The 21,290-nt window shown below is 41.2% G+C and overlaps 1 protein-coding gene across 1 annotated transcript in view; it reads right to left on the minus strand.

The window, feature by feature from the left end:
* The window catches only part of LOC124711603 (UDP-glucosyltransferase 2-like), an 89,184-nt gene that overhangs the window by 20,558 nt on the left and 47,336 nt on the right, over positions 1–21,290 (minus strand). The window contains exons 4-5 of the mRNA XM_047241764.1: positions 14,544–14,766; positions 10,578–10,797 (exon numbers count right to left, since the gene is read on the minus strand). Of these exons, the coding sequence (XP_047097720.1) occupies positions 10,578–10,797; positions 14,544–14,766 (443 nt within the window). The remainder of the gene's footprint in view (positions 1–10,577; positions 10,798–14,543; positions 14,767–21,290) is intronic.

Consider the following 21,290-nt stretch of genomic DNA (forward strand, 5'->3'; position numbering starts at 1 on the left):
CCTTTTCCTACTCTCGAATTCCAGTCACCCATGACTATTAAATTCTCGTCTCCCTTCACTACCTGAATAATTTCTTTTATCTCATCATACATTTCATCAATTTCTTCATCATCTGCAGAGCTAGTACTACTGTGGTAGGCGTGGTCTTCATGTCTATCTTGGCCACAATAATACGTTCACTATGCTGTTTGTAGTAGCTTACCCGCATTCCTACTTTATTATTCATTATTAAACCTACTCCTACATTACCCCTATATGATTTTGTATTTATAACCCTGTATTCACCTGACCAAAAGTCTTGTTCCTCCTGCCACCGAACTTGACTAATTCCCACTATATCTAACTTTAAGGTATCCATTTCCCTTTCTAAATTTTCTAACCTACCTGCCCGATCAAGGGATCTGACATTCCACGCTCCGATCCGTAGAACGCCAGTTTTCTTTCTCCTGATAACGACGTCCTCTTGAGTAGTCCCCGCTCGCAGATCCGAATGGGGGACTATTTTACCTCCGGAATATTTTACCCAAGAGGACGCAATCATCATTTAACCCTACAGTAAAGCTGCATGCCCTCAGGAAAAATTACGGCTGTAGTTTCCCCTTGCTTTCAGCCGTTCGCAGTACCAGCACAGCAAGGCCGTTTTGGTTACTGTTACAAGGCCATATCAGTCAATCATCCAACTGTGGCCCCTGCAACTACTGAAATGCTGCTGCCCCTCTTCAGGAAGCACACGTTTGTCTGGCCTCTCAAAAGATACCACTCCGTTGTGGTTGCACCTAGGTATGGTCATCTGTATCGCAGAGGCACGCAAGCCTCCCCACCAACGGCAAGGTCCGTGGTTCATGGGGGGGAGCTGCAAAATACAAACACAAATTCTTTACAGACGAATGGAAAAACTGGTAGAAGCCGACCTTGGGGAAGATCAGTTTGGATTCGGTAGAAATATAGGAACACGTGAGGCAATACTGACCCTACGACTTATCTTAGAAGCTAGATTAAGGAAAGGCAAACCTACGTTTCTAGCATTTGTAGACTTAGAGAAAGCATTTGACAATGTTGACTGGAATATTCTGTTTCAAATTAGAAAGGTGGCAGGGGTAACGTCGGCACGGTAGCTCAGCGTGTCCGGCCAGAGGGTTAGCTGCCCTCTGTAATAAAAAAACTGAGTTAATCGATCAACAACGAACTTCAATTGACGTCTTACGACGTCCGCCCCAAGCAGATGCAACGAACAAATGCGAACAAAATGAGATTAAAAAAAAAAAAAAAAAAAAAGGGGTAGCGTCTTTGATTCATAACCAAAACGTCTTCGGTCCCGGGTTCGATCCCCGCCACTGCCTGAATTTTGATAAATAATCAGCATTGGCGGCCGAAGACTTCCGGTATAAGAAGTCAACCTCTTCTGCCAACAGCCTTGTCAAAGAGGGCGGAGGAGCGGATAGAGGTTCAGGGCACTCTCTTGTCCTAGGGGTGGGAAATTGCCCCTAAAGGCGGAAGAATCAGCAATGATCAACGACATGAGGATGCAGAAGGCAATGGAAACCACTGCATTAAAGACACGTAATGTGTATCCACAGGACATGTGGCCTGTAATTGAAGAAATATCATGATGATCTCTCCATTGGCAAAAGAATCCGGAATAGTCCCCCATTCGGATCTCCGGGAGGGGACTGCCAAGGGGGAGGTTGCCATGAGAAAAAGATTGAATAATCAACGAAAGGATAAAGTTCTACGATTCGGGGCGTTGACTGTCAGAAGCTTGAACGTGGTAGGGAAACTAGAAAACCTGAAAAGGGAAATGCAAAGGCTCAATCTAGATGTAGTAGGGGTCAGTGAAGTGAAGTGGAAGGAAGACAAGGATTTCTGGTCAGATGAGTATCGGGAAATATCAACAGCAGCAGAAAGTGGTTAAACAGGTGTAGGGTTCGTTATGGATAGGAAGGTAGGGCAGAGGGTGTGTTACTGTGAACAGTTCAGTGACCGGGTTGTTCTAATCAGAATCGACAGCAGACCAACACCGACAACGATAGTTCAGGTATACATGCTGACGTCGCAAGCTGAAGATGAACAGATAGAGAAAGTGTATGAGGATATTGAAAGGGTAATGCAGTATGTAAAGGGGGACGAAAATCTAATAGTCATGGGTGACTGGAATGCAGTTGTAGGGGAAGGAGTAGAAGAAAAGGTTACAGGAGAATATGGGCTTGGGACAAGGAATGAAAGAGGAGAAAGACTAATTGAGTTCTGTAACAAGTTTCAGCTAGTAATAGCGAATACCCTGTTCAAGAAGCACAAGAGGAGGAGATATACTTGGAAAAGGCCGGGAGATACGGGAAGATTTCAATTAGATTACATCATGGTCAGACAGAGATTCCGAAATCAGATACTGGATTGTAAGGCGTACCCAGGAGCAGATATAGACTCAGATCACAATATAGTAGTGATGAAGAGTAGGCTGAAGTTCAAGACATTAGTCGGGAAGAATCAATACGCAAAGAAGTGGGATACGGAAGTACTAAGGAATGACGAGATACGTTGAAGTTCTCTAACGCTATAGATACAGCAATAAGGAATAGCGCAGTAGGCAGTACAGCTGAAGAGGAATGGACATCTCTAAAAAGGGCCATCACAGAAGTTGGGAAGGAAAACATAGGTACAAAGAAGGTAGCTGCGAAGAAACCATGGCTAACAGAAGAAATACTTCAGTTGATTGATGAAAGAAGGAAGTACAAACATGTTCCGGGAAAATCAGGAATACAGAAATACAAGTCACTGAGGAATGAAATAAATAGGAAGTGCAGGGAAGCTAAGACGAAATGGCTGCAGGAAAAATGTGAAGACATCGAAAAAGATATGATTGTCGGAAGGACAGACTCAGCATACAGGAAAGTCAAAACAATCTTTGGTGACATTAAAAGCAACGGTGGTAACATTAAGAGTGCAACGGGAATTCCACTGTTAAATGCAGAGGAGAGAGCAGATAGGTGGAAAGAATACATTGAAAGCCTCTATGAGGGTGAAGATTTGTCTGATGTGATAGAAGAAGAAACAGGAGTCGATTTAGAAGAGATAGAGGATCCAGTATTAGAATCGGAATTTAAAAGAGCTTTGGAGGACTTACGGTCAAATAAGGCAGAAGGGATAGATAACATTCCATCAGAATTTCTAAAATCAGTGGGAGAAGTGGCAACAAAACGACGATTCACGTTGATGTGTAGAATATATGAGTCTGGCGACATACCATCTGACTTTCGGAAAAGCTTCATCCACACAATTCCGAAGACGGCAAGAGCTGACAAGTGCGAGAATTATCGCACAATCGGCTTAACAGCTCATGCATCGAAGCTGCTTACAAGAATAATATACAGAAGAATGGAAAAGAAAATTGAGAATGCGCTAGGTGACGATCAGTTTGGCTTTAGGAAAAGTAAAGGGACGAGAGAGGCAATTCTGAGGTTACGGCTAATAATGGAAGCAAGGCTAAAGAAAAATCAAGACACTTTCATAGGATTTCTCGACCTGAAAAAAGCGTTCGACAATATAAAATGGAGCAAGCTGTTCAAGATTCTGGAAAAAGTAGGGGTAAGCTATAGGGAGAGACGGGTCATATACAATATGTACAACAACCAAGAGGGAATAATAAGAGTGGACGACCAAGAACGAAGAGCTCGTATTAAGAAGGGTGTAAGACAAGACTGTAGCCTTTCGCCCCTACTCTTCAATCTGTACATCGAGGAAGCAATGATGGAAATAAAAGAAAGGTTCAGCAGTGGAATTAAAATACAAGCTGAAAGGATATCAATGATACGATTCGCTGATGACATTGCTATCCTAAGTGAAAGTGAAGAAGAATTAAATGATGTGCTGAACGGAATGAACAGTCTAATGAGTACACAGTATGATTTGAGAGTAAATCGGAGAAAGACGAAGGTAATGAGAAGTAGTAGAAATGAGAACAGCGAGAAACTTAACATCAGGATTGATGGTCACGAAGTCAATGAAGTTAAGAAATTCTGCTACCTAGGCAGTAAAATAACCAATGACGGACGGAGCAAGGAGGACATCAAAAGCAGACTCGCTATGACAAAAAAGGCATTTCTGGCCAAGAGAAGTCTACTAATATCAAATACCGGCCTTAACTTGAGGAAGAAATTTCTGAGGATGTACGTCTGGAGTACAGCATTGTATGGTAGTGAAACATGGACTGTGGGAAAACCGGAACAGAAGAGAATCGAAGCATTTGAGATGTGGTGCTATAGACGAATGTTGAAAATTAGGTGGACTGATAAGGTAAGGAATGAGGAGGTTCAACGCAGAATCGGAGAGGAAAGGAATATGTGGAAAACACTGATAAGGAGAAGGGACAGGGTGATAGGAAATCTGCTAAGACATGAGGGAATGACTTCCATGGTACTAGAGGGAGCTGTAGAGGGCAAAAACTGTAGAGGAAGACAAAGATTGGAATACGCCAAGCAAATAATTAAGGACGTAGGTTGCAAATGCTACTCTGAGATGAAGAGGTTAGCACAGGAAAGGAATTCGTGGCGGGCCGCATCAAACCAGTCAGTAGACTGGTGAAAAAAAAAAAAAAAAAAAACAGATGACAGTTATAAGAGTCGAGGGGAATGAAAGGGAAGCAGTGGTTGGGAAGGGAGTGAGACAGGGTTGTAGCCTCTCCCTGATGTTATTCAATCTGTATATTGAGCAAGCAGCAATGGAAACAAAAGAAAAATTCGGAGTAGGTATTAAAATCCATGGAGAAGAAATAAAAACTTTGAGGTTCGCCAATGACATTCTAATTCTGTCAGAGACAGCAAAGGACTTGGAAGAGCAGTTGAACAGAATGGACAGTGTCTTGAAAGGAGGATATAAGATGAAGATCAACAAAAGCAAAACGAGGATAATGGAATGTAGTCGGATTAAGTTGGATGATGCTGAGGGAATTAGATTAGGAAATGAGACAAAAAGTAGTAAAGGAGTTTTGCTATTTGGGGAGCAAAATAACTGATGATGGTCAAAGTAGAGAGGATATAAAATGTAGACTGACAATGGCAAGGAAAGCGTTTCTGAAGAAGATAAATTTGTTAACATCGTGTATAGATTTAAGTGTCAGGAAGTCGTTTCTGAAAGTATTTGTATGGAGTGTAGCCATGTATGGAAGTGAAACATGGACGATAAATAGTTTGGACAGGAAGAGAATAGAAGCTTTCGAAATGTGGTGCTACAGAAGAATGCAGAAGATTAGATGGATAGATCACATAACTAATGAGGAGGTACTGAATAGAATTGGGGAGAAGAGGAGTTTGTGGCACAACTTGACTAGAAGAAGGGACCGGTTGGTAGGACATGTTCTGAGGCATCAAGGGATCACCAATTTGGTATTGGAGGGCAGCGTGGAGGGTAAAAATCGTAGAGGGAGACCAAGAGATGAATACACTAAGCAGATTCAGAAGAGTGTAGGTTGCAGTAGGTACTGGGAGATGAAGAAGCTTGCACAGGATAGAGTAGCATGGAGAGCTGCATCAAACCCGTCTTTGGACTGAAGACCACAACAACAACAACAATCAGTGAAATAAAACTATTTCGAGTGTGCCACGGAGCTGGACATTGTGTAGGCGAATGTGCTCTGTAAATAAGTTAGTGCCGCGTTTTTCAAACTGTGCCTACCCTGGAACTGGAACCCCACGACATCAGGTTCACCACGGCAGCTGCGACATTACAGGAGTCCTTTCGTTACCCGCAACAGATGTACATAACGGATCTGGAGAATTCGTTTTCAAAGCATAATCGCCAAAAAGCAACATCGCGCGACATCGTCACCACAGTAACTCGGAATCCTGCAACGGGGTGATGCGTAGCCAGTGCGGAAACTTTCGATAAAGGCTGCGAAATCTCATCATTCTCTCAGTTCAAAAGTAATATGGCATCCGTTTTCTCTTAAAAATAACATGTTCTGCCAGTAGTAATAATGTAATTCGTCTATTTACAGCACCAAGTTATAATTGTAATGTTTGCGCCACATCCCGCCGCACAAATTTTCTTGTGTTCAGTAAAATAGTAATAAATGTTCTTGGCGTGATCTTTTTGACAGCTGATTCTGGCCCTGCAACTTCTCCGACGTTATTGTGTCTACCGGTCTTCAGAATAAGATTGTTCATCACTTAACTGAGAAACTATGTAGGTCAGGGAATGTACACAGAGTGTAAGCCGAAAAACTTGATTTCAGTAGCTGAATATTCTTGCTTACAGAAAAACGTAACGTTTCTACCAGCTATTTTGCCAGTTGCTGGGTCTACAATAGACTTGACAGCCTTCACACAAGGTAACTGCCTGCTGATTTTATCATCTGTCAATTTTTTTTATTTAGAACAAATTATCACCTGTAAGTTGGCAAGATGAGATTTTCTTGTTTCTCAAATAAACCGCTTTCAGCTGTATATGGACGTTCACAGGATCTGAGTTAACGAGCATTGCGCTCTCATTTAAATATTTGGAAGAAAGAGTCAGCCTATAGGAATTGTGAAACGAACTCTGTCATACAGGACCATATGCCACAAAGGGCGCAGATTCACCACGAGACAGGAAAACTCACAGGCGTCTATTGTCTATTGAGGCCTAAGCGCTGTAATATGCGAGTGAGACAGACGTGAGCCTACATCATACGGAAACTCAACAGAAGGCTTTGGTGGCCAAGGAGACGTAGCAGTGTTAAATATGGTAGACCCAAAATCGGCCATAAAGGGAAACATTTATGAAAACTATTTAATTCTGTAGTAATGCAGGGGATCAAGCCACAGTAATTTTAATCTCCCATCCTCCATAAATTTTCATGGTGATCCCAATAAAACTTAAATATTGATCGTATCTATAATAGTTTAGGATTTACTGTTAAAGTGAAACTAACAAAGACCTGAATGCTAAAATCTGAACGCTTTGGTCGATCTTAACGATCGACATTTCATATAGAAGCGCTTCATTAAAATGACAAACGTAGTAAATATCAGCTCTGTAAGTTTATTTGTGTAAATGATATAGTAAATTTAAATTATCAGTATTTAAGTTAAGCATCAGATCATCGTTTCCTCCACACAAAACACAATGAACGATGACAGCATGACACCTTATTCAATCATTAGGTAATAGAATACTTGTTGTTATGTTTAGTGCATAATAGTTACTTTTGTTCTTTATTTATTTATCAGAAAGCACATTGGTGCAAGGCTACTGGCCGTGACATTCAAAGTTTAGAAGGATATTATATTGGTTTTATGTAAAAGAATTTAACGTTTATTATCTAATGGATATCACTGTTACTTTATTTAGAACGTGAAAGTTGTCAAGCTTTGAAAATGAAAAGTAATGTAGAATAAGCTGTAGCCAATCAGATGGACGGCTTCAGGAAAGGGATCTGCCCTAGTCAGTTGAGTGACGATGTTCGATGCTCGCGGAAAACACGGCCGGACACGGGCAGAGAGGGGCAGTTCTGGTCGAGACACCAAAGGCGACGGTTCGGCTGGAGATAACAAAAAGAGACAGTGCTGGCGGAGACGCGGAAGCGGACGGTCAGTGTTTAGGTTGCTGAGAGATGTAACGAGTTAGAAAATTTTGCGTTGTGTGGTACCGTGGGATTTAGTCTCTGAGCGCGAAGATAACGAGGTGGAATATTAGACTTGTATTTCGCGATGAGATTGTGAATGATCGAACTGTGTCAAATGGATATGCGTTCGAGTGTGACAGTAACTCTAAATACTACCACTTCCGGAATTAGTTTGCTTTCTGAATAAACATTATTCTAACCAAATCGCAACTGTTTGGCCTACATCATTTATGGGTCGTTAATTTAGTTCCCAATATTATTACTGCTGTTATTATATGTTATGTTAACTCTGTATTTCGCAAACTTGCCATCAGCCAGAAAATTTAACCAAAGGATCACAAGTATCTAATTTAGGGCGTGTAATGAGATACGTGCGGTTCAACCCCTAGACGAGTTTGAGCCAAGACATTTCGACGAAGAGGAACCGCATGTGAGACCGAACATCTTTGGGATGTTAGCTCTTGCGGAACAAGACCAGTTTATGACTTCATATCACACCTTCACGTGTACATACATCAGTAAAACATGAAGACCTGATACGGAAGGAGGGGGACTCTACCTTCTCAAAGTAAAATACTATTACCTTCAACAAGCAGGACTTAATAGTTCAAACTGAACAGTTGAGAAACTGACATGTTAAAAGCACGTTTACTTCACACCAGGAAGGGGCGACAACGGTTTATTTCAGAAACATGGGCTACTTCAGCTGCGGTTGTCATCAACAGAAAACTATTCGAAATTTTCTTGTCTCTTTAGAAATCTGCTTGCAACCTTTTTAGACAGGCTTTCTTTCCCGTACAAGCTTATTTTGTGACTCGATTTCTCTGATGGGCTGTAAGGAAGCATCTTCTTTACCCGGGAAACAGCTTTGCCAAGGGACTAAAGACATTCGTATGATCCTATCTGGGAAGCACAATTCTCCAACTCATCTACAGTGAGTACAGATTTTAGTTTATGCCAGTACTTCCTTTTTCTTTCAGTTTCCTTCTTACAATGAGTAATTAAACTTTTTTCAGATGAGGATGCCTTTATCTTCGTGTTTTCCTATCTTTTTCTACCCTGTTTGCGTTCTTTTCCTTTACGGGTGCTGTATTTGCTGGCATCTTTCTGCAGCTTTTCTCGAAATCGTGTCTTATGCTTTGCTGACATTGTTTTTCCTTTTTCCTGAATAAATAAAAAGTCACTATTAGTATAAACGATTAAGGCACTTGCTGTACCTACCAGCATAGCTTGAAAATGACAAGGAGTGTTAAATGGTTTCGATTTCAGTAACAACCCAAAAACACTGCCACAGATGGGAGACAATTACTTTCAAATGGTTCAAATGGCTCTGAGCACTATGGGACTTAACACCTATGGTCATCAGTCCCCTAGAACTTGGAACTACTTAAACCTAACTAACCTAAGGACATCACACAACACCCAGTCATCACGAGGCAGAGAAAATCCCTGACCCCGCCGGGAATCGAACTCGGGAACACGGGCGCGGGAAGCGAGAACGCTACCGCACGACCACGAGCCTCGGACTAATTACTTTCAACATTCATACGTTGGCATTTACGTATTAAACACTACTTTATGTGTCACTGCGTGTATTTATTGAGTTTTCTCACTCCTAAGCTAAAATCAATAGAATTTTTATAATTGCTTCTTCGTGTTTTTTGTCATGTATGGGACACTAGAAGCGTAGCTGTTTTTGTAAATTACTGCATACTTTTCTTTAAAAGCTGAAATTTGTCTGAAGGATAACGTTCTGCTCTTGAAACTCAAGAACTAAACAACTGTGGCTGCAACGTAAATTTAGATAACTGCCAACGTATAAAGCAAACATTTTGTTCTCCATCCTCATCTACTGAAGTGCTGACTTGGTTTAACTGTATTTCCCCAAGTGGTTTCGTAACTCTGGTAATTTTCTCACGACACGCAAATTGAACTTTTGTAGATTCAGAAAATTAGGACGTAAATTTAATTAAAAATAAAAATCAAAAAAGTCTCTGACTTTTTCACATGGAATCACCCATATATGTTGGAGTTCCGTTCGTGTTTTGAACTTCATGTAGAGCGGAATGGAACGTCATATATGTGTCCACATAAATCTGTAATTCAAATACTGACTAAGTCTGATGATCGTTAGGAAGAATGGAAACTGGTGGCAATAAAAAAAAGTTAAGAGAATGTGACAACGGTATAACACGATTTGAGACAAATGCCTGCTAGCTATAGGGCGCTCCAGCTACAGGAAACGTATTCCAAAACTTACGTTGTCAGCCTAATCCAGATACAAGAGTTCATTAGAACTTCTATTAACTCAAATAATTGGGACGCTCTATCAGCGTTCTGCAAAAACTGCGCTTGACTTGGTAGATTAGAAGTCTCATAATTAGACCCAGTGAGCACTTTCGTCCATGGTAAGTCAGGACCAAATGATGGTAGAGAAAAAGGGAGGGGGAGCGAAACGAATATGCATTGACTCTGACGTGTCTTTCTCTCGTATCAAGACAGCTGACGATCGAACCGTATCGTGTTGCTGAAGCGCCATGTGTTATCTACAGTTTTATGTGGCAGAGTATTTAGAACTAGCCAGATGTAACACCAGGAAACCCTTAGGCAGCATGTAGTTCAAATGGCTCCAAGCACTATGGGACTTATATTCTGAGGTCATCAGTCCCCTTGACTTAGAACTACTTAAACGTAACTAACCTAACGACATCACACGCATCCATGCCCGAGGCAGGATTCGAACCTGCGACCGTAGCAGCCGTGTGGTTCCGGACTGAAGCGCCTAGAACCGCTCAGCCACAACGGCCGGCGTAGCATGTAGTACATGATAATTTGTTATTTACTGTGAAAGCTACATCCTAAGAGTTTCAAGCACCAGTTTCAACTGTTTGAGAGCTTCCAACAGCTGAGACAGCAACAAAGAAAGTATCTACTTACGTTCTTGTGCAAGCAGATTTAAAGTAATCTGTAGATACAATACCTTGGATTTGTGAGAATTTCTTTTAGAGCCCAACTCAAAGATTCTTCTGTGACATTGTTAAAGTTGAGCATAATGCCGTATCCAGAGTCTTGTGCTTTGATAAGATTTGGTGTTTGGTCACCAAACACAGGAAATCCAAGTAGAGGCACGCCATTATGGAGAGCTTCTTGCAAACCCATCATTCCTCCGTGAGTCATAAACAACTTTATGTTTTTGTGAGCTGAGAAAGAAAGAAAGAAAGTAACATCAGCAATTGTCAAGCATGTTGATAAAAAGAGATAACAATTTATGACCGTTTGTAAGGAATTAATAAGCAGCAACTGATAATTTTTTATATTTTTGTGAGCTGAGAAAGAAAGAAAGTAACATCAGAAATTCTCACGCACGTTGATAAACAGAGAAGGCAATTTATGACCGTTTATTCTTTGACATGCTAAATTGTGTATGATTCTGTTACTTCCATTTTATTAACTTTCGTTGAGCACCAGTCTCTTGGGGATACTATGACAACGTCCATATTTTGTTTCGCCTCTGCTGACTTATATGCGCGTTTAGAACGTTTCACCTGCGAGTTTAACGTTCGGATTGGTACGCAAATTAAGAGCGAAGCCGCTCTTCCAATCTGTTCGGTAGACACTGTTACCGAAATAAATAATTTTGTTCCGTGAAACCTCCAGACTCAGTTTTGTTCACCTGAAGCAAAGGTCGGTTAGCCCACGTCAAGCTAATCACGGCACAGTTGTTAACCCTGTGAGAAATTGTCTTTATGAATAAAAAACGACTTTACAACTTTGTAACAATATAGAAATTTATTGAGATATCTTACGAAATCGGTAGATGTGTCATTTTGTAGCAAGCAGCCTCAAGTTTGTGAATCAGTATCCCATTCCACCACCGGGAGCGCCAGTGTAGTGCACAGTTAAAATGGCTGCTTTCACTGCTGTGGAGCGTACTCGCTGTGCGCTTTGAAACTTTGTTTGTTCCACAGATCGATGAAGAAGACCGAGATTGGAAGGTTTACTACCAGCAAGATGGTGCACTACCACATTTTCTCACGGAAATTTGAGGGTTCCTCGATAACCGCATCCCAGATCGGTGAATCGGCTGTGAATGTCCATTCGCATGGCCACCTCGCATTACATTTGCTACATTATGAAGTTTGTCACCAACCCATCACATTGTGCAAGCATTCTCTTTCATAAATATAGCACTAGAAGAAGAAACGGCTTCACTATCCATCACTCAGTGTGGCTCAGAAAGGGGAGAAGTACTAAGTCATAAAAATCTGTAACGACCTAGATAGTGGTGCAAGAATTTAATATATTATCAAAATTAAGTTCAGACATGGACTGAATTAGTTGTGACAACTCCTTCTCCATCATATAAGAGTGCCTAAATGCTTAATAATGTGACGTCTCTCTCTCTCTCTCTCTCTCTCTCTCTCTCTCTCTCTGTGTGTGTGTGTGTGTGTGTGTGTGTGTGTGTGTGTGTGTGTGTGTGTGTGTTTTAGGTTAGGTTATGACTCCATTACATGTAAAAATGTAGGTTACGACAATCATGCAAAAGGGGAAATGTTCTCAGTTTTTTCGTCAAGAAGATTTATAGTAACTATGACACTCACTTGGAGATCATGATTGTGACCTATTGAAGATACAACAAATAAGTAAACTAAAGAACTGTGGGAGAAAGATCTCCAAAGTCGGTTTGATTACAGAAGAATGTTGGAAAATGGCATCTGCAGTTAATGCTCACACAGTTCCAGTTCTGACTAAGTTTTTCCCTGTGTAGGGGAACTCGGACAGAACGGGATAGCGGGGCACAATGGGAAACTGCTCTTTTTCAGATTGGACAGTGTTGCAACCTGTTGTATGGTCATGTAACTATTTCTCCGAATGGAAGGGAAGTGAGGGCAGCCATTTTGATTTAGTTTGAAGTTGCGTTGTTCTAACGTTTGGTGAATTTCAATGCCAGGTAAGCTGTTAACTGTTAATTGTATACCCTAAAATGACACATTCCCTTAAAGTGCATGGCATTTGTTATACTTTAGTTATTTAATGCGTTTAAGTACGTCAGTTATTACACTCCATGGAAGTTGTTAACCTCAAAAGTGCTCTTGGGGCGGAACGGGATGGGGCAGCGTGGTATAGTGTCCCGTTCTTCCCCGTCATATTTTGATGCAAGTAGAAAGCAAACCCGGCCTGGATGTTCATGGATACCAGACTCTCCCAACCAGCTGTGTTCGCCGAACAACTCAGCTTTCCAGTTATCGCCCGAGGCTGTCATTCCAATCCCACTAATCTGTCAAAATACTCGGCGGACTACAAGACGAAAAGGAAAAACCGTCGTATTAACAAATTCTCCTTATAAGAAGGAACTGCAGAATGATGTCGCACGTAAAGTAGGCCTACAGAAAGGAGGAGGGTGCAGAAATATGAACAATGTCAGGACAGAGACGTCAGGTGCAATGCAACTTGAGACAAAAGTATCAAACTGTACACCCAAGAAAACCAAAACGGAGGACATAAAAGGCCTTAAGAAAAATAAAAGGAAGAAGATGATGGAGAAGAGAGAATCAGAGAGAGAGAGAGGGGATGCTGAGAGTCTCTACTGTGGGGACTTCTACTCCGCTTCTAATGAGGGCTGGGTCGCATGGCACAGTGGGCACACAATTCATGTGCTGGCAGAGACAGTGAAGATTGAAGAGGAAATACTGATTTGTGGCTATTTTCGAAAGAGCTAGTAGTTAGTGGTTTCTTATTTTGAATGATGACTTTTTAATTGTTTAAGTTACACATTCCTTAGTGTTATACAACATTTTGTCATAATTTAATACGATATTCGTAATTCAAATTCAACGTTTATGCAATAACTTAACAAAAAATACCCTTATCCCATTCTGCCCCGTAGGTGGGGCGGAACGGGAAATATGCAAGACTGTTTTGAAAAATTGTAAAAAATGGAAAATGTATTGTTTTAAGTGATTTTAAAATAAGGTACTTTAGGTTACACTATAAGGTGTTTTTTTATCACTTTAAGAAGTGTTTCCTTGTGTTCCCTTATTTTATGGAAATTGTTCAACACTAAGTATCCCGTTCCGCCCAGAGTTCCCCTATGTAATGTTAATTGTTTCACTCGCACTCACTCGTCAAGAAGCACAAGGAGCAGTTTGCCGACGTCCTGCCGGTAGTCGCTACCTATACGCACTAACGCGTCAGTTGGACACAATTTGGCAAGATGTCCCTCCGGGAGCCATCCGACAAACTTATAAATCAATGCCAAGCCGAATAACTGCTTGCATAAGGGCCAGATGTGGACCAGCGTGTTATTTACTAACCCAATTTGTGAAGCTTTTTCTTCTGAATCAGTCATTAAATTTTTCTGAAATTTTAATCATTGATTTGTCTATAAATGTACATCATATCTACCGAATTGCGTCCCATTTGGATAATTCCTTCGTGATGCGTCTTTTTTTGGTCTTACATTGTATTTGCTTTACTGTTGCTCGTAATGCTTAGTTTGCCAAATAGAACTTGGAGAATTAACTGGAGAATGGATGACTGCCAGATTACGTACCTCACATAAATGTACATGAACCTAGTCGAGTGGCTCAAAAGTATTTAAAAACTATCAAAACAGTTCAATACGGTTGATGTTCTTTGCTGGCGAGTAGTGTTGATCATTGATGTGATCGTCTCATCGACGCCATATTATCGATATGTTCGTCCACTCAGAAGTACACTTGAGGATGCTGAAGAGAGTGGAAGAAGAAGAAAGAGAAGGTGATTCACTAGAATATTATTGATCTTTAATAATGAATGACAAGATAGGTGAAGAAGCAAACGTAGGAGAGTAAGAGGAGAAAAATAGACTCGAAGTGAATTTAAAAAAAAAAAAAAAAAAGGTCAGGCGATGCTGAGGATGTTTTGTAATTCTTATTACAGGCAAACGGCAGGTATACAGACTTACCTAGTATGTCACTCTGAGGAAACCATTTTCCAATCTTGAGGTTGTCTGGCGGATTGGCGAGAGTATCTGTTTCAAACTTCCAGATGATTTTCTCTTTTAACTTGGAGAACACACCGAGGAAGACGTTAATTATGTCTTCTGGCAAGTCTGCACTTTGTACGTTGCTACCCAAGCTAAAGTAGATCACACCGTCTGTTGCAGCATCCAGAAATTTTTGCAGGTCCTGGAATGAAACGCATCTCTGTAGACGACACATTGCGATAATGTTCGGTTCACAGTTTCGCTATAATTATAGTAAAATATAATTTTAAGTTTTTCCTCGCAGTACAAGTTACCACTCTTCACTCGTTGTGGTCTTTTTCGAAATTATGGATTAACGTAACTTTCAGCACCAATCTCTCCTGTGCAACTTTCTTCATATCTGCAAAACTACTGCGACCTGCATACATTTCAGTTTGCTTATTGCATTCAGTCTTGCTCTCAAGAATTTACTTCCCCCCAGTACCAGGGACGCTCCATTACCAAATTAACTATTCCTTGATGGCTCAGGATGTATTCTTCTGATCAAATTTTACTATAAATCCATTCTCTCGCCGATTTGATTGATTATCTCTGCACTGGTTAGCCCATGTACCCATCTAATCTTCAGAATTCCTGTACCCCTCAAAAGCTTGTATCCTGTTCCTATCTGTTCTACCATAAACGTATCAGTTCCATATGACGAAAGTTTTACAGAAATGCTTCCAAAAAGATCTGCTAAAATTTATATTCTCTGTTAACGTATGCCTCTTTTTCAGAAAAGTTTTTTCTTGTTACTACCGATCTGTTCTCTACTTTGCTGGCGCCAGTTAGTTTCCAGTCCAAATAACAACACCCATCTACTACATTTTGCCTCTCATTGCTTAACCTAAAACTCCCCTATATCACCTGATTTAAGTCAACTACACTCATCATATTACTATTTAATATTCATGTTATATTTCGATGACACTGTTCGGTTCCACTATTTTCTTAGTCCTTTACCATCTCTAATAGATAAACACTGCCATTGGTCTAGTTGAGCAATTTTATTTTTCCCCCCTAAACTTTAATTCCTTTTCCTTTAGATCTGGTTCTGTTCACAGTCAGTAAGTTACACATCCAGAGTATTTCATGAACAGTTCAACATACTGCAGCAAGGTGAGAATGACCCTTCTCGCGACGACATCCTTGTGTAAACGTTCTCCGTTTTCTGGCCACATGAATTACAACCTCAAGCTTTTGACGATCACCACTGTCACCTTTATCAGGAGCAACTGACTGCCGAGACTGCTGTTGTAGTGGCCTCCCGCAGCCGACAGTTGACTGGTCAGCAAACGTGATCATTACGTCATCCCACGAGAGACTGTGTCAACGTTTACATCTCTAATCTGTAAACCACTGTGAGATGCAAGCCAGAGAGTAACCTCCAGGATTTTTCCCCATTCCATTCAAGGATCGATGGGGAAATGACTGTTTCAGTGCCTCTGTGTATGCTGTAATTAATGTAATCTTGACCTCATGATCCCTATGGGAGCGATATGTAGGGCGTTGTAGTATTTTCCTAGCGGCAGCATTTAAAAGCAGTTATTAGAATTTATTTAGTAGGCTTTCCCTGGATAGTTTACGTCTATCTTCAAGTGTGAGCCAGTTGTAATGGGAGTGGTCAGTCCATCTATTTCTGTCATATCTTGTACAATACAATACTCTAAAATTCATGTAATGAAATAAATCTTGTTTCAGTCTTATGTATTAGTTCTGTTTATGAAATAATAGAGGGTGTATCAAAAAATATCATCTGAAACTAATAAACATATACAATGAATTTTGTTTTTTTGATTAATGGGGGACTCAAAAAGCTTTTTTTTTTTCATACCTTTTCATAGGTTTTACAATATGCCCCCCTCGAGATGCACGGCATATGTCAAATCGATTCCACACTGTAGTGAGCATGTCTTGAGTTGCAGCTTCCACAGCTGCTGTTATATGATGTCTCAGTTCATTAATTATCGTTTTTAACGGAGGCACATAAACAGAGTCTTTTATTACAAACCCCCACAAAAAATAATCGCACACAGTCTGGTGCGGCAACCTTGGAGACCAGTAATGTGAGACTGAATAAGTTGCTCCAGTGCTAGCGATCCATCGTTCAGTAATACCTTGCTTTAAAAATTCCCGCACTTCCAAATGCCAGTGCTGTTGGTAGATGAAATCGTTCGAATCAGTCTCCAACTGCGGGAAAAGAAAGTTCTCAAGTATAGCAAGACATGTGCTCCCTGTAACAATGTTCTCAGCGATGAAAAACGGACCATACACCTTCTCCCTGAAACTGCACAAAACACATTAAATTTTCAAGATTGCCTCTCTTGTTGGACAACTTCATGTGGTTGTTCAGTTCCCAAATATTCTCACATTTATAACGGTTCATCTTACACTTAAACGGAATGTTGCCTCGTCACTAAACACTAAGCGTGAAAGAAAACTGTCATCCTCCATCTTGCCAAGAACGAAATTACACAACTCCTCACGTTGTTGTTTGTCACCTTCACTAAGAACTTGCAGTAGTGAATTTTGTGCCGATTCATGTGTAAACGTGTATGCAACACACGCCAGACGAACATCGGGGGGGTGAAGATCTGTCGAGCTGCACGGCGAACGGATTTCTGCGGACTCCTTGTGAAACTATGGCGGTGCCAGACACTCAGGGACGGCCCGGCGTTTTGCCTTTACGCAAACAACCTGTTTCTCGGAATTGTTCATGCCATCGTGTAATGATCTGTGCTGTAGGAAGATCCACAGCGTATCTAGTACGAAAGTCGCGCTGAACAATTATTATCAACCGGCACTGCGCAAAACGTGGAACACAAAATGCTCTCTGTTGTCGCAACACCATTTTTACCAGCACTGGAATGGGTGCACTCAGCTGCTACCTAGCGGAACCATCCAAAACTAGTTTTTTTCTTTCCAACAGTACAATTTTCACGCACTTATCTCAAATAACATAATAGTTCCAATTTTTTTAAATCGGATGATTCTTTTTGATACGACCTGTATAAGAATTAATTAGACTTTTATATCTACCATCATATAGAGATGACCCACTGTAATCAAAATTGTAGATCTGAAATTCTAATTCACTCTTATATTATTTCACAAACAGAACTAATATATAAAACTGACACAAGATGTATTTCCAGTTTAATTTGAAGCTGTAATTACAATTTAAAATTACTCTCATTATTTGTATTTGTATAATTATTCCGAAATACCTACGTTTCTAGAATTTGTAGTCTTAGAGAAAGCTTTTGACAATGTTGACTGAATTACTCTTTCAAATTGTGAAGGTGGCAGGGGTAAAATACAGGGAGCGAAAGGCTATTTACCATTTTTCAGAAACCAGCTAGCAGTTATAGGAGTCGAGAGGCACGAAAGGGAAGCAGTGGTTGAGAAGGGAGTGAAACAGTGTTGTAGCATATTCTCAATGTTATTAAATCTGTATATCGAGCAAGCAGTAAACGAAACAAAAGCAAAATTTGGAGTGGGAATTAAAATCTATGGAGGAGAAATAAAAATTTTAAGGTTCGCCGATACATTGTAGTTCTGTCAGAGACAGCAAAGGACCTGGAAGAGCAGTTGAACGAAACTGACAGTGTCTTGAAAGTAGGATATAACATGAAAATCAAGAAAAGCAAAACGAGGATAATGGAATGTTGTCGAATTAAATCAGGTGATGCTGAGGGTATTAGATTAGGAAATGAGACACTTAAAGTAGTAGATGAGTTTTGCTATTTGGGGAGCAAAATAACTGATGATGACCGAAGTAGAGAGGGTATAAAATGTAGACTGTCAATGGCAAGGAAAGCGTTTCTGAAGAAGAGAAATGTGTTAACATCGAGTATTGAATTAAGTATTGGGAAGCATTTTCTGAAAGTATTTGTATGGAGTGTCGCCATGTATGGATGTGACATATGGACAATGAATAGTTTAGACAAGAAGAGAATAGAAGCTTTCGAAATGTGGTGCTACACAAGAATGCTGAAGATTCGATGGGTAGATCACGTAACTAATGAGGAGGGGAGCATTGGGGAGAAGAGGAATTTGTGGCACAACTTGACTAGAAGAAGGGATCGGATGTTCACAGGCATCAAGGGATTACCAATTTAGTACTGGAGGGTAGCGTAGAGGATAAAAAATCGTAGAGGGGGACCAAGGGATGGATACACTAAGCAAATTCAGAAGGGTATGAGTTGCAGTAGTTACTCGGAGACGAAGCTTGCACAGGATAGACTAGCATAGAGAGCTGCATCAAACCAGTCTCTGGACTGAAGATCACAACAACAACAATAATTATTCCGAAAAAACAGATAAGAAGTATTCGATTGTGAATGTATTGGAGTGTTACATGAATGCGTAGTGACTGGTCTTTCGAACATGTCGGGAAGAACAGACACTACGCGGTATCACCAGCTGTGATACATATTAAGGAAATTCAAGGTGCAGCAGGGAGAAAGGAGAGGAAATTGGACGAGCTGTTGATGTCAGCTGCATAAGGACTTTGTGCGGCATCGGCAGCGGAGAGTGAGAATGTGTGCCACATCAAGATTCGAACCTGGGATCTCCAGATTACTGGGCTGGTGTGTTAACCAGTGCGCCGTATGGACACAGTATGTACAAAAGCTGCGCGGACTTTCTCGGCCGACCCACATTCCCACCCAGGTCGCCTACATGCGGTCCCCCGTCCACTTCCTCCCTGCTCGCTTCTGTTGAGGTTTCCGCAGGAGGTCGGGCGTGTCTGTGCATCCTTACTGAAGGTGGTGGTTACATTGTGTCCATCGAGACGAATCAGTTATATGACTGCGGACAGGTGGCTCTAGAGGGAATGGGGGTCGGCCGAGAGGCGTGTCGAGGTAGTCCATAGCGGTTAACGCAACTGCGTAGTAAGCAGCAGATCACGGGTTCGAATCCCAGTGGGGCACACATTTTCACACGTCGCACTTATTCCGCATAAAGTCCCGATGCAGATGACATGAGAAGTTGACAGTTCCTCCTTCCCCCCCCCCCACCCCCCTCCCCTCCCCCGCTACCAACAATTTACACAGTTTTCAAATATCTCTGAGCTGTAACCTATTGCTTGTTCACAGTTGTTGATTTTTGTGTCTCAGTGAGCTATGTAGTACTAACATGGAGGAAGTAGTTGGAGGATGGTTGCTGACGGAAGCAGTAGGAAGTTGTCAACAGTGTGACATATTTTATTTGAGATGATTTAGTTTGTGACAAAAAAATTGAGAGACTAAAACTTTGTGTTTTCGAAGAGCAAACACCAGTAACTGGTCCTTTGATAGTGCGTATCTTAAACATCAGAACCTTACCTCCAGCATGCACTTAATCAACCTTAATGGACGGTGGGTAACAACAAAGGAGGAATCGAAATTCTTAAGTTAAGCAATTAGTCGCTCATCAGCGTTATCGCAAAATTCATTTTACAGTCAACCTACCTGCGAAACCAGCTATTAGGTCTATTACTTTGCTTCCGCCGTTTTGCAATAGGCGGCAGTAGCGGCCAGTGGGGTTCAGGTGGTCGGTCATAGATGTAATACAATAAGCTTAGGCATCTTTAAACAAAAGGTCCGCAGCTCGTGGTCATGCGGTAGCGTTCTCGCTTCCTGCGCACGGGGTCCCGGGTTCGATTACCGGCGGGGTCAGGGATTTTCCCTGCCTCGAGATGACTGGGTGTCGTGTGTCCTTAATCATCATTTCATCATTATCATAGACGCGCAAGTCGCTTAAGTGGCATCAATTAAAAAGGACTTGCAATACGGGGGCCGAACTCTCCTGCATGGGGCCTCCCGGCCAACAATGTCATAATTTCATTTCATGTAAACATAATGCCATAAAAATATTAGTCGATTTGTGATTGCATCGTAAGGTTATTCTCGATTAATTACGTCAACTTACGTACCCATTTTTCGCCGTTTGCGGGAAGTTTTAACTTTCTGCTTCAACATGAAGAAATCGTAAGATCAATGGCGAGGGAGCTATTAGTGGAAGAACGCGCAGAGAATGTTTTCAACGCCTTAAGAACGGGTGATTTTGATGTCGAAGACCGACAGAACGTTTTCGTAGCTACTGAAACAGACGAAGACAGTCACAGGACATCATTATCGAAAACAATTGATGCGTTCGAGCCCAGCACTGAAACAAAAAAGACCACAACACACCGACAGACACGTAGAGGTTATTTTGCAGCATGTCAGGACTCGACCCCAAGTCGCATAACCCGTCAAAATACACATGGAAACGTTGAAACGACAAGTCGCATCCCTCCCGCCGTATTCTCCTTACGTTGCTCTCTCTGACTACCACCTTTTTCGATCAGTGGCGTACAGTCTGGCTGACCAGCACTTCCGATCATATGAACTAGTGCAAAATTGAATCGATTCATGGATCCCCACAAAAGACGACCAATTCTTCCGCCACGGGATTCGTATGCTATCCAAAACATGGGAGAATGTAGTGGCCAGCGATGGGCAATACTGTGAATCATAATTTCTTGTAAGTTTTTCACAATAAAACCCCGAACTTCGAGAAAAAACGGCGGAAGCAAAGTTGTTACCTTGTATTAGTGAAACAGTTAATTACGCTAACGCAAGAAGAGATACAATCTACAACGTTTGCAGTAGCAAAGAACTTTTATGATGAACTACAGTTTTCGAAGGGGTATTAGACAAT

This window comes from Schistocerca piceifrons, chromosome 8, assembly GCF_021461385.2.
Source record: "Schistocerca piceifrons isolate TAMUIC-IGC-003096 chromosome 8, iqSchPice1.1, whole genome shotgun sequence".
NCBI classification, from domain to species: domain Eukaryota; kingdom Metazoa; phylum Arthropoda; class Insecta; order Orthoptera; family Acrididae; genus Schistocerca; species Schistocerca piceifrons.